The following is a 14848-nucleotide window of genomic DNA, read 5'->3' on the forward strand; positions in this document are numbered from 1 at the left end:
CTTCACAGTTTTACAAATTTGCATGTAAGAATTAAAGGTCAAAGTCCACTTTGATTCTACAGCTGTCTTTCAAGAACTCTCATGAAAAACAATCAATTATATTGCAGATGTAAAACTTACAGACAGCAGGGATATTATATATTTTTTTCAAGTAAATGATTACCACTGTGTAAATAAGTAGGGAAGGTCTTTTCACAACTTACTGTGAAACACTGAACAAAGATGAATAAATCCCTTTTTGTCCTGGGAAGTGGATAGATGAAAACTTTATGCATCAAGCTGAAGCCACTTTACCACTGTCACCAGAAGACAAAGTCTTGACAAATCAACAAAAATTTTGCCCTTTTATTTTGTAGAATATAAGAAAAACACTCATTCCTAACGTGAATGGACTTCCTCAAGGCTCTGCAACGGATTGAGGACAACATAGTGATATAGGTCAAAGAATGTTCAAGCAGGACTATCTTTTCTAAGTCTGCTGAGTAGATAAGCTTTAAGTTAGCAGACACTGGGAGTGGGGCATGCTGCCGAAAAGCATCTATAGGATATTGAATATTCTACAAGCTTGCTATCATCATAGGCTGGCATGTGGACCTTGGATTTTTGCCAGAGAGAGATGAAGTACTAATCCTAACAATCCAGACAAACAAAGCCTTTGATTAATTTAACTCTTTCATGGAATTCCTACAGCAGTATTGCGCCAGTAGAAATTAAGATGCTTATTAAACCTCCAATGACCTTAAATAGCTAAACTCCTAGTTCTAGAAACAGCAGTGAAACAACTTTGCTCCTCATGTGTCATGTCATTGGTTGGCAATGGAATTAGACCAGACTCTTGATGTGCCCATTCTTGTTCATATAGATAGTGATGATCCATGCCTGGAGTTTGTGTGTTGTTTGAGATTTATATTCCCCTCTGGCAGAAAAGGGGGACAACAGGAAGGCTTTATCATGATACTGGTTTACAGCCTCAACACCAATTCTCAAATTGTGATCATTTTTTAACTTAATATGAATAGATCTAGATGCAACCTAATACTTTGCTCAGTAAGAACAGATAGTGAGCAGAACTGTTCTTTAAACTATCTAGTAAATTCAGTGAGTGACACTGCTTCCTGCATGCTCATGGAACTTTGCACTAACACTAAAACTCCCTTAGTTTAGCTTTTTTTAAAAAAAAAAAATTGGTCTTGACATTTTAGTGTCCATAGTAGTCTCCAACGATGTTGTTTTAATGCATTCTTAGAGGCTCCGATTCAGAAAATCTAAAGAATAATCTAGGATCTGAACATACAGGGAATAGGGGAGAACAGGGGATAGAACTCAGGATGTTGTAAATGGAATCTGTGCTTTTAACCAAGCACCTCTGGTGAATCTGATGTCATAGGTAGGCAACCACACTTTCAGAAATATTGTTTGTTTTGTTTTTTTTGAGGTAGGGTTTCACTCTAGCTTGAGCTGACCTGGAATTGACTATGTAGTCTCAGGGTGTCCTTAAACTCATGGTGATTCTCTGCCTCACAAGTGCTGGGATTAAAGGCGCATGCCACCACACCTGGCACTGTTTTTTCTTTAATATTTATTATCTGAGAAAGAGAGAAAAAAAGAGAGAGGGGCAGAGAGAGAGAGAGAGAGAGAGAGAGAGGAAGGGAAGGAGAGAATGGGCATGCCAGGGCCTCCAGCCACTGCACACAAACTCCAGATGCATGTGCTGCCTTGTGCATCTGGCTTTACATGGGTACTGGGGAATTGAAACTGGGTCCTTTGGCTTTGCAAGCAAGTGCCTTAACTGCTAAGCCATTTCTTCAGCCCCAGAAATACCGTTTTAGTTGAAAATAAAAATTTCAGCCAGGCATGGTGGCGCATGCCTTCAATCCCAGCACTCGGGAGGCAGAGGTAGGAGGATCGCCATGAGTTCAAGGCTACCCTGAGACTACAGAGTGAATTCCAGGTCAGCCTGGGCCAGAGTGAGACCCTACCTCAAAAAAAAAAACAAACAAAAATTTCACTTCCACACACAAAACCTACGAGTAATGTACATATATCTTTATTTTACTTCAGAGAAGTATATGTACCTAATTCCAAAAGAATTAACAGAGGTTGAGGTATAGCTCAGTAGTAGAGTGCTTGCCTACCATCCACAAGGCTCTGGGTTCCATCCCCAGCACTACCAGAAAAGAAGTATGCTAAAGTTTCTAATTAATTGTTTATAAGAAGGACACTAAAATAAGACACAAAGGATTTTAGGTTCCTTTATCAGTACAGGTCTCCTTGCAAGAAGACATTCAAAGGAAAATAAAGACATTTGGGAAGAAGTTCTGAAATTCAAAATAATTTTTGTTGTTGTTGTTTTCTTTTTAGATCTGGAAGAGACCAGGGGTCAGCAAACCAAGCCTAGCCCACGCACTGATAGGTGTTGTGTGGCTCAAAAGCTAGTTGCTACATCTTAAAAACTTTTTTTTAAGTCAAAAGAAGAATCATGTTTTGTGGCACATGAAGATTATATGAAATTCAGATTTCATGATCCATAAATAAAATCTCACTGGAGCACAGCCATGCTTATCTGTGACTGCTTTCTCACCAAGACAGCAGAACTGAGTGGCTCAGTTTGCCAGGCAAAAAGCTTTTAACTTCTATGTAATCAAACTTATCAATATTTTCATTGTTCTGAGTCATAGTTTAGAAAGATTTTCTCTATTTAAGAGTAATAGAGGGATTAATGGGAGGGGAAACACAGCAAAAGTAATGTGAGATGAGTAAGAATAAAGTACATGAACACGTGTGTGAAGATGTCATCATGAAATCCACTACTTTGTTTACTAATTTAAAACTCAATTGTAAACAAAACAAAAAATATTTGGTTTGGCATAAATAAAGGCTTAAAGAATGATTTCTTTAGTGTTTGTTGTTGTTGTTATTGCTTTGTTTTGTTTTCTTGAGACAGGGTCTTCTGCAGAAGCTATTCTAAAACAAACTCTGTAGCCCAGACTGGCCTTAAACCAGGCCTGGATTTCCTGTCTTAGCCTCTCAAGTGCTGGGATTATAGGAATGAGCCACCATGACCAGCTTTATTTAGCTTCTGCTCAGCTTCATTTAGTACAAGATATTATAAGGACCAAAAAGCTTCATAAATCTAAAACCTCATTTAGTATTTTTAGTATGATAGGTCTACATTCACTATCATTTTGAAGCTATCACATAAGTTGTAGGATAAAGCAAATCAGTAGATATGTTGATGTTGTCATGAACTCATACTTTAAGTGTAAGAATAGAAGGATCCAGGCACAGTGTCACACACTATAAACCCAGTATTCAGAGGCTAAGGCAGGAGAACAGCCAGAATTCTAGTCCAGCCTGGGTTATATAGTGAAATCCTGCCTTTAAAAAATCAAATAAGAGGGCTGGAGAGATGGCCTAGCGGTTAAGCGCTTGCCTATGAAGCCTAAGGACTCCGGTTAAAGGCTCGGTTCCCCAGGTCCCACGTTAGCCAGATGCACAAGGGGGCGCACGCGTCTGGAGTTCGTTTGCAGAGGATGGAGGCCCTGGCGCGCCCATTCTCTCTCTCTCCCTCTGTCTTTCTCTCTGTGTCTGTCGCTCTCAAATAAATAAATAAATTAATTAATTAATTAATTAAAAAAATCAAATAAGAGCCGGGCATGGTGGTGCACGCCTTTCATCCCAGCACTCAGGAAGCAGAGGTAGGAGGATCTCTGTGAGTTTGAGGCCACCCTGAGACTACAGAGTGAATTCCAGGTCATCCTGGGCTAGAGTGAGACCCTACCTTGAAAAATGAGGAAAAAAAAAAAAAATCAAACATAGTGCCGGGCATGGTGGCACATGCCTTTAATCCCAGCATTTGGGAGGCAGGGGTAAGAGGAGCACCGTGAATTTGAGGCCACCCTGAGACTACTACATAGTGAATCCCAGGTCAGCCTGGACCCGAGTGAAACCCTACCTCAAAAAACTATATAAAAAAAATCAAATACACAAAGAAAAACACAAGAAATTAGATAAAATCCCTGAAACATTTTTTTTTCTCAAATCATCTCAAGCTGACCTCAAAGTCACAGTGGTCTTCCTACCTAGGCCTCCCAAGTGCTGGTATTAAAGGTGTGTACCACCATACCTGGTGAAACACTGTATTTCACCTAAAAGTATCAACATGAGCTTACTTTAAAAGATTATATATTTCATATCATCTACTATTCAATGAAAGAAAAAGTCATTTTCATCCTCTCTCTTTCTCTTTCTCTCTTTCTTTCTCGAGTTGATGAAGAAATGTTTAGAGTTAGATTACCACTATGGAAGCTACTGAGGAAATTAAAAAGAAGCCTATGACCTCTTGCTGTACTTTTTATTTTTATATTATCCAGTCTGCTTTTTTCATGCTATGTTCAAACTAGCTATGAGGGATGGTGAGGGATGGAGGTATGGCTCAGAGGCAGAACACTTTCCTAACCTGTTTAGAGGTCCTGGGTTTGATTCCCAACATAACAATAAATAAGTAAGCAACAACAAAAAAAAATCTATACACATACGTCATTTATCTTATAGGTATGTATTGTACTTCTGATTTGGGCACATTATTTTTTGGGATATAAATAAAATGCAAACATGTATATTATATAGAACAAATATTTCCATGCATTATAACTGTAAAAATTAATGTTTTATGCAAAATTTTGTTACAATAAGGGAGATTCTATCCTGTTATTCTTTTCTTCTTTTATTTTTATTTTTATTTTTAATTTTTATTAGCATTTTCCATGACTATCCTGTTATTCTGAATTTGAATTGTGTGTATTTAAATAAATGTTACTAATGTAAAATTTAAAAATTATACTTCTGGGGCTAAAGAGGTGGCTTAGTGGTTAAGACACTTGCCTGAGAAGCCTAAAGGCCCAGGTTCAATTCCCCAGTACCCATGTAAGCCAGATGCACAAGATGGTACTTGCATCTGGAATTCATTTGCAGTGGCTGGAGGCCTTGTCATGCCCATTCTTCTCCCTCTCTCTCTCTCTCCCTCTCTCTCTCTCTGTCTCTCTTTTTATCTCTCTCTCTAATAAATAAAATAAAAAACCCATTAATTGGATTATTTTTTTTAAATTATAGTGATGAAGTGCCTATAAGCAATGACAATGTAAATTCATGAGTACTCCTAGTTCAAAATGAGTGATTTCCAGGGGCCAAGAATCCTTTAAGAAATGCATGAAGCTTCTTTCAAAGGCTAAATGAAATAATGTCAGAATACAGGAGGCCAAAATGCTGTAATTTCATCATCAAAAGGAAAAAAAAATCAGTATAACTGACTAAAATGCATTTGATATATATGAAAATCCTTGCATCCATAATGGTACTAAAAACTATTGCTTCTGGCTGGGCATGGTGGCTCACATCTTTAATCCCAGAATTTGGGAGGCAGAGATAGGAGGATTGCCATGAGTTCTAGGTCACCCTGAGACTACATCGTGAATTCCAGGTCAGCCTGGGCCAGAGTGAGACCCCACCTTGAAAAACAAAACAAAACAAACAAACAAACAAAAACTATCTCCCCTGTGAGCTGGAGAGATGGCTTAGTGCTTAAGGTGCTTGCCTGTGAAGCCTAAGAACCTAGGTTTGAGTTCCCAGTATCCACATAATGCCAGATGCACAAGGTGGTACATGAGTTCATTTGCGGTGGCTAGAGGCTGTAGCATGCCCATTCTCAATCTCTCTCTCTCTGTCTCTCCCTCTTAATCTCTCTCATATAAATAAATCAATAAAATTTAAAAAATTATCCCTTCCTCAAAAGAAGAAACATTTCACTTGCTCTAACTGGCAGTGACTATTATTGGTAAGTAGATAAAGAGATATAGAAAGAAGAGTACAGATACTTCACTGTCCTCTGATATCCACACCTGCACCATGGCATACACATACAAATAAAAAACCAGCTGCGTGTGGGGGCTCACGCCTTTAATCCCAGCACTCTGGAAGCAGAGGTAGGAGAACTGCTGTGAGTTCAAGACCACCCTGAGACTACATAGTGAATTTCAGGTCAGTCTGGGCTGGGCTAGAGTGAGACCCTACCTCGAAAAACCAAAAAAAAAAAAAAAAAAAAAAAGGAAACCAGGAATATTTATCTGTCTTATTAGTAGGAAATATATTACAGGCTGGGCATGGTGGTGATACCTTTAATCCCAGCACTCAGGAGGCAGAGGTAGGAGGATCGCCATGAATTCAAGGCCACCCTGAGATTACAGAGTTAATTCCAGGTCATCCTGGACTACAGAAAGACCCTACCTTGAAAAACAAACAAACATATATATATATTTCAATATAATGAAAAAAAATTCAAGTTGTGGGCTGGGAAAATGGCTTAGAGGTTAAGGCATTTGCCTGTGAAGCCTAATAACCTTGGTTTGATTCCCCAGGACCCATGTAAGCCAGATGCACAAGGGGGTGCTTGTGTCTGGAGTTCATTTGCAGTGGCTGTAGGCCCTGGCATGTGCATTCTCTCTTTCTCTGTCTCTCTCTCTCTCTCTCTCAAATAAATAAATATTTTAAAAAAAATTCAAGTGCCATTTATTTCAGGAATTACAGAACAGTTCAATGTTAGGAAATCTATTAATGTTTCTTATTAATGGGTCCAGGGTGAAAAGCAAATGGTAAACTCCAATGTACTTGTTGAAAATGAATTTGATAAAATTAACTGTCTTGATTTTTTTCAAATTATTTATTTATTTGAGAGAGAGAGAAAGAGGATGGGTGTGCTCTGGCCTCCAGCCACTGCAAACAAACTCCAGACACATGTGCCCCTTGTGCATCTGGCTTATGTGAGTCCTGGAGCGTCAAACCTGGGTCCTTTGGTTTTGCAGGCAGGTGCCTTAACCGCTAAGCCATCTCTCCAGCCCTGTCTTGATTTTTTTTAAAATAATTTCATAAGATAGAAACTTATATACTTTTTTTTCAGTGCTGGGGATCGAACCTAAGGGTGTGCATATTAGGCAAGTACTCTGGCACTGAGCTACCTTCCCATTGCCTACCTACATTTTTGTTGTGATAAAATATTTGGGTTTGAGGGGCTGAGGAGATGGCTTATCAATTAAGAACACTTGCTGTGTCAGCATGAGGGCCTGAGGAGGCCTGAAAGTGCCTGAGTTTGATTCCCTAGCACCTACATGAACAGCTAGCCACACACATCTCTAACCCCAGTCCTGCAGGGAGGGAATGACAGATCACTGGGGCTTGCTGCTGATAAAATAATAAAAATGGAAGCTCTGCATTCAGTGAGAGACTCCATCTCAAGGAAACAGGAGGATAAGTAAAAAGAGAAGGACAACTGGCATTCTTCTCTGGCCTCAATGGGTATGCACACTGGGCATGTGCCTCTGCACACACATGCCTATACTGAACATACTACACATCACAACACATATACACTACACACAAGCCAAATAAAAAGTTTAAATTTAAAATTTTTAAGTATTTAGTTTTTAGATAAAAATAATTCTAAGATGGGGAGCTGGTATATAAGGGAAGTGGCGTATGGTGAAGCAGTAACATAAGAAACATTTCAGCTGGGCGTGGTGGTGCACACCTTTAATCCCAGCACTTGGGAGGTAGGAGGATCGCTGTGAGTTCGAGGCCACCCTGAAAATATAGAGTGAATTCCAGGTCAGCCTGGGCTAGCATGAGACCCTACCTCGACCCCCCCCCCCAAAAAAAGAAAGAAACATTTCTACTAAAGTAGTAAGATCAAGACAAGAATATTCATGTACTCACTATTATGTAATACATTGTTAGAGCTAATAGCAAATGCAACTAGGTAAGAGAAAGATGTTAAAATTGAAACGGAAAAAGGAAATTTATTATTTGTAGACAACATAGTTGTTTTTCTAGAAACCCCAATAAGTCAACTAGATTTTTGATAAGAGAACTCAGTAATTTATAAGAAAACAAAAAATATGGAAATTAATATTTTTCAGACTTCCAGATATAAAATGTAATGAGAGAAGATGCACTTAGCAACAAAAATTTATAAAATAAAAAAAAACCAAAATAACCTGTAGCAAACCTAACAAGAAAGATGCAAACCTATCTCTATATATGAAAAACAATTTTTGTTTTCCTGTGGTATGCATGAACTTATGTATGCATGTTTACATGTGTGTGAGCACATATGCATGTGTGTGCAGGTGCCTATAAGGCCAGACAACAACCTCAGGTGGATTACAGGTGTGTGCTGCCACACCTGGCATTTTTTTACATGGTAACTGGGGATAGAACTCAGGTCCTCATAGTTGTGAAGCAAGCACTTTATCCACTGAGATACCATACCAGCCTCAATATGTATGAAAAACTTTTAAGTCAATACTGATGGGTACAAAAGAAGATAAGCAAATGGAGCATATTCTCAGACAGAAACACTTGTTACTAAATGTCTACCATAGTTGCCTTTGCTTTCCTAGGATAAAGCACCCAACCAAAAGGAGCTGATGGGAGGAAAGTTTCTTATTTTGGCTTACAGTTTTAAAGGTAGGCTCATGATGGCAGAGAAAAGATGGTAAAGCAAAGGTTGGACATCCCTTCCTTGCCAACATTAGGTAGATAACAGCAACAGAAGAGTGAGCCAAGTTCTGGCAAAGGGAAGCTAACATTTCCTAACCCCACCCCCAACAACACACCTCATCCAGAAAGACTCCACCTCCCAAATTGCATCAGCAGGGAACTAAGTATTCAAAACACATGGGTTTATGGAGGACATCTGATTCAAGCCACCACTTTCTGTATCTGGCCCCCATAAACTGATGACCACCCATGACATAAAATGCAAGGCAACTGGGTATGGTGGCGCATGTCTTTAATCCCAGCACTCGAGAGGCAGAGGTAGGAGGATCACCATGAGTTCAAGGCTACCCTGAGACTACATAGTGAATTCCAGGTCAGCCTGAGCTAGAGTGAGACCCTACCTCAGAAAACCAAAATAATAATAATAATAATAAAATAAAATAATATGCAAGGCATTAAGTCCAACTTTAAAAGTCTCTATATCTTATATCAACCCCAACACTGTTAAAACACTCCCTAGTCCAAGGTATCTTAGCTGTGAGCCTGTAAAACCAAAAATACATACTTGCATAAAGTGAACATTCATACTACAAAAGATGAAGTTGCAAGGAAAGACTGAACCAATGCAAAATCTGAAACAAATAAGGGAAACATCAAATCCTTTATTTCCATGTCCACCTGAGAACTACAACAAAGTCTCTGGGTTCCAATTCCACCTCTCCAGTTGTGCTGCTCATAGCCTGGGGAACAATCCATCCTATGGCAGCAACTCTCCTTGTCAGCCATCCCACAGTCATGGCCTATCAATAATCCTGGTTCATCCCCATGGCTTCACCCAGTCTCCATGCAAGGACTCCAACATCCCTGACTCACATTCTACTGTAGCCATTTCAAAAAACAAACAACAAAAAAACTTCATTGCAAATCCAATGATGCTATGTTTCCTGCATGTGTTATCCTCCTATAATAACAGATGGGCTACCAAACTCAAAAGTGTCAGCATTCTTCCTGCTGTCCCAATGCAGAACAGTTGGCCCAGTCTCAATAGTGATAATCTCTCAAACAACTGCTACTGAATAGGCAGCAGTTTTGGCCCCAAAATTTCCTTTCTTCCTGTGCCATATCCATCTACTCACACCAATCCATTTCTTCTAAACTCAGCCATGCTCAAATTCTCAGGACAAGAGCATAATGCAGCAAGCCACACACACAAACGACTTCTAGCCCAGTCCAGACAAAGCTTTTTCTTCCTCACATTAGCCAAGGCTTCATAGTCCATAGTTCTTTCTGCATTTATGTCTTTCAACTATCACAAGAATAGTCCATCAAACTCTAAGCACTGCAAGACATCTCTTAGGCCAATGTTTCAAATCCACCCATATTCCTTTTGCAAAGTTCAAGAGCCACACAATCTGGTTTCTAGCAGTGATGACCCCACTACTGGTACTAATTTTATTTTGTTGTTACCTTCTTATTTCTGGGATAAAGAACCTAACCAAAAGTAGCTGATGGGATGATGGGAGGAAAGTGGGTTTTGTTGTTGTTGCTGTTTTGTTTTGTTTGCTTTGTTTTTAGTTTATAGTCTCTAGGGGAATCTTCATAATGGCAGGGAGAGTGAACTCAGTTCTGGCAATGGGGAGCTCACTATAACACTCCTAAGCCTACTCCCAACAACACACCTCCTTCAGCAAAGCTTTACTTTCCAAACTGCTACCAACTGGGGACAAAGCATTCTAAACACAAACCACCCCAATGTCTATTAGCCAGTTTTGGTGCTTCACCTGTAATCTCCAGCACTAGGGAGGTGGAGGCATGAAGATTTTAACATTGAGAACAACTTGGGCTACATAGTAAGATCCTATCTCAAAGAAAACAAACAAGCAGGTTGTCTATTTCCTAAATTAATAAATAAATAATGCAGATTTCTATAAAAATTCCTCCAAGGTCTATTTTGATTTTTTTCTCATGGTTTTTTTACAAGTAGAGAAGTTAATACTAAAAATCATATTTTAAGAGATGTAGGGGCTGGAAAGATAACTCAGTGGTTAAAGGCACTTGCTTACAAAGTCTGCTGGCCTGTGTTCAATTTCCTAGTACCCAGGGCAAGCCAGATTCACAAGGTGGCACATGTGTCTGGAGTTTGTTTGCAATGGCAAGAGGCCCTGGCATGCCCATACTCACTCTTTCTCCCTCTCCTCCCCTTCTCACTCTCCCTTCCCATATAAAAAAAAAAGTAGAAATGACTTCAATATACACCTTTAATTCTAGCACTCAGGAACAGAGGTAAAACGATTGCCATGAGTTTGAGGGCCCTGAGACTACATAGTGAATTCCAGGTCAGCCTGGGCTAGAGTGAGACCCTACCTCAGAAAAACAAACAAAAAAATAAACATACAAGATTAGCTAGGAGACATAATAAAAAAGAAAGAAAGAAGAGCAGCAAATAATAAGCACCAGCACTATCAGATTTATTGACCTATATTTAAGAGTCAGTCATGAATGCAGGGTGGTATTATTGCATGAAAGGGAAACAGACCAATGGCAATTGATATGTAGTCCAGGCTGGCTTTGAACTAGTGGCATTCCTCCTGCTTTGGCATCCAAAGTACTAAAGTGCTAGTGTTAGGATTACAGGTGGGAGCCAATAAATAATCTTTTTTTTTTTTTTTTTTGAGGTAGGTCTCATTCTAGCCTGGGCTGACCTGGAATTTACCATGTAGTCTCAGGCTGGCCTCAAACTCATAGTGATCCTTCTACCTCTGCCTCCTGAGTGCTGAGACTAAATACATGTGCCACCACACATGTCCAATAACTACTTTTTGTGTTCACATTGTTCTACTGCTTTTCAGTGTAAGGAGAAAGCTAATCAGCTGAACCAATGACAAACTGTACCTGTAGCTGATAGTATTAGGAACATGTATCTTTAGTTGTTCTGTAACATCTCTCATCACCTTCTGGTAATCAGACATTCCTGGGTCTTTGATGTAATGAGGATTGTTTCTCATTAAATATTCCCCCAAATAATTAAGTGGGTCGAACTTGGTTGGAATGTCTTCTTTGGTCAAAAGCTTCTTCTTTTCGAGTTGCATTAACATTTGTTCTACTCCTGGAACCAAAGTGGGCAGAAGTTTGTCCAGCAAATATGCACGGGTACTCACTGTCATGTTTTCAGTATTAAGCCACTCTTTGGCCAAGTTATCCTTAGGGAGCTTTTGTGCTGTCTTTTTTTCTAGCTCCTTCTTCAGTTTATCCTTCTCTAATATATTCTGTTGCATTATTTGAGCTCGTGCCTCCACTATCTCCAGAAAATGTTTTTTCCATGGTGTCTCAAACTTTGACTTCATTTGAGCTTCACCTAAATCAAAAATCACTTGTGCGGGTTTTGTAGTCACAGCACTCCTGGAGGCAGCATTATTGTCCTCTTGTGTACTTGTTGAAGGTTGCTCATCTGAGAAGAAAAAGATGAAATGTAAAAAAAAAAAAGTAGAAGTAGATTGTAATCCATGACTTTAAAATATATTTAATAACCAAAACATTCCTACATCCATTTATATGGGGTATTAGAATACATCAGCTGAAAGTGACAGAGGGTTAAGAACAACCATTTGCATAATAATGGAATTAAACTATGCTATTTCTTTCTCTCCTCTCCTCCCTTCTTCTCCTTTCCCCTCTCTTCCTCCTCCTTTTCCTCCTCCTCCTCTTCTTCTTCTCTCTCTCTATCTTTCTTTGTTTCACAGGGTTTCATTATGTCACCCAGGTTAATCTCCAACTATCGATGCTGTCTCACTTCTCTCCCTTTCCCCCTCAGTCCTGTCAGCTCTTCCTTCCTTCACATGACTATATTTACAGACTCAGAGGCAGAAGGCAAAGCAAAGAGAAAAATAGAAAACACAGGAGAGATTAGCTCATGATCCTGAGGATGTGAGGAGATAGAATGAGATGTTTCTTACACTAAACTCAGAGGGCACAGTAAGTTGGGGGTATTCCACATAACAGTCTCTATTTTCTGTGGAATAAAATAAATATTACTGAAATGAAGGAATGGTGGGATATGGACTTAATAAGAAAGACAAAACAGTTTGAAAAACTTATGAGGGCAGAACAAAATATAAACACATAACTACTTTTACAAACAATATTGAAACCCTATCTGAAACTGAAAACCACATTTTTAAAATTTTATTATTTATTTTATTTTTTTTTTTAAATTATTTTGGTTTTTCGAGGTAGGGTCTCACTCTAGCCCAGGCTGACCTGGAATTCACTATGGAGTCTCATGGTGGCCTTGAACTCACGACAATCCTCCTACCTCTGCCTCCAAAGTGCTGGGATTAAAGGCATGCGCCACCACACCCGGCTGAAAACCACATTTTTTTTCATGACAGTAGTAAATGAATTGTAAGGCTTTTTTTCCCAGTATAACTGGCTCCAGGGCATGACTAACTTGTACTCTGAATAGCAAGATTTTTAGAAAAATATTTCTAATATTTGTGTGCATGTGAGAGAGAGAGAGTAAGTGAGAGAGAGAGAATAAGTACATGGGGCATTCCAGGGCCTTTGGCCACTGCAATTGAATGCCAGATCCATATGCTACTTTGTGCATCTGGCTCTGTGTGGATACTAGGGAATTGAAACCTGAGCTTGCAGGCTTTGCAAGCAAATGCCTTTAACCACTGAACCATCTCCCCAGCCCTGAACATTAAATTTTCAGATTTTTTTTCATACCCATGATATCAGAGGTGACTGAAATGGAAGAATTAGTGGGAGTCTTGAGGGGTTTTTTTCTTTTCTCTTTTCTTTTCTTTTCCTTTCTTTCCTTTCTTTCTTTTTTTAATCTTTCAAGGTAGGGTCTCATTCTAGCTCAGACTGACCTGGAATTCACTATGCAGTTTCAGGCTGGCCTCAAACTCATGGCAATACTCCTACCTCTGCCTCCTGAGGGCTGGGATTAAAGGTGTGCACCACCATGCCTGGTAGGTTTACTTTTCATTGAGACATGAGATTTCATTATATGACTGTATTATAATGTATTCATTAATTGTCATTTTGGTTGATATTGGGTTTTTTCCAGTGTTTTTTTCTATATCAGACAATCCTACTATGAAAATTATTGCATGTATCTCCTATATGTAGGCGAGTTTCTCTAAAGTATATTCCTGAGATCCTAATTGCAGAGTGCTATGTTTTATATATTTGTGCCCCTACAAAATTCATATATTGACATCTAAAATTCAACATGACAGTATTATGTTAAATAATAAGTCAGGAGGGCTGGAGAGATGGTTTAGTGGTTAAGGCACTTACCTGTGAAGCCAAAGGACCCAGATTCAATTCCCCAGGACCCACATAAGCCAGATGCACAAGGTGGCACATGTGTCTGGAGTTTGCATAATTGTAGAGCATCTTAAGGTTTCAATTTTAGCACTGGAGAGATAGCTCAGAGGTTAATGTACTTGCCTGTAAAACCTAAGGACCCAGGTTCAATTCCCCAGTACCCACATAAAGCCAGATGCACAAGGTGGCACATATGTCTGGATTTTATTTACAGTGGCTGGAGGCCCTGGCACACCCATTCTCTGTCTCTCTCCCTCCTTTTTCTCTCTCATAAATGTTAGGTAGGACAACAGTCCCAAAATGGAGTCAAGATGAAGGAAGAGAATGACAGCAGCCTGATCAAAGCAACTTTAGATATTTTCATTGCCTCACCCTTATTCCCCTGACCTAACAATGCTCTCAGCCACAGTTTTCTTGCCGATCTTATCTTAGAGACACCCTGGCTCCCCTTCTGATGGCAGTCCATTCTCTGATTACCTTCTCAGCTTGGTACCTGCCCCCCCCCAGTTAATTAGTTTCTCACCGGAACTCCTCAGCCCCTTTGCCCCCTTTGCCCCCTCCCAAAAGGAAAAACTCTACAAAAACCCAAACCAACCAGGCTCAGGCCAGCTGCTCTCTCTCTCTCTCTCTCTCCTCCCATGAGATAGCCCCACAGCTCAGGCCCCAGTAAAAAGCTCTTTTTCTGCCTCAGAGTGGTCTTGTGTGGTTTGGTCTTTCACAAACCTTACAATAAATAAATTAATTAATTAAAGGCTTTTATTTTTAAAAAGGTTTTAGTACTTTAAATAATTGTTGAAAACCAATATAGTGGTTGGATGTAAAATGGCCCTCAAACCTCATGTGCTTGTGATTAAACCTCATACTCAATCTCAAGTTGATGGAGCCCTTGGGAGGTGGAGCCTTGCTGGGTGAGGTGTGTCTCTGGGGGTGGAACTTGAGGTTTATTACTCTAGCCCTATTG

The 14848-nt window shown here is 39.6% G+C and overlaps 1 protein-coding gene across 1 annotated transcript in view; it reads right to left on the reverse strand.

Annotated features, from left to right (window-relative positions):
• Efcab5 (EF-hand calcium binding domain 5) overlaps positions 1–14848 on the reverse strand; it is a 147528-nt gene that overhangs the window by 118958 nt on the left and 13722 nt on the right. Inside the window, exon 3 of the mRNA XM_045159537.1 lies at positions 11443–11998. Within this exon, the coding sequence (XP_045015472.1) occupies positions 11443–11998 (556 nt within the window). The remainder of the gene's footprint in view (positions 1–11442; positions 11999–14848) is intronic.

Source organism: Jaculus jaculus, chromosome 9 (assembly GCF_020740685.1).
Source record: "Jaculus jaculus isolate mJacJac1 chromosome 9, mJacJac1.mat.Y.cur, whole genome shotgun sequence".
In the NCBI taxonomy this organism is placed as follows: Eukaryota; Metazoa; Chordata; class Mammalia; order Rodentia; family Dipodidae; genus Jaculus; species Jaculus jaculus.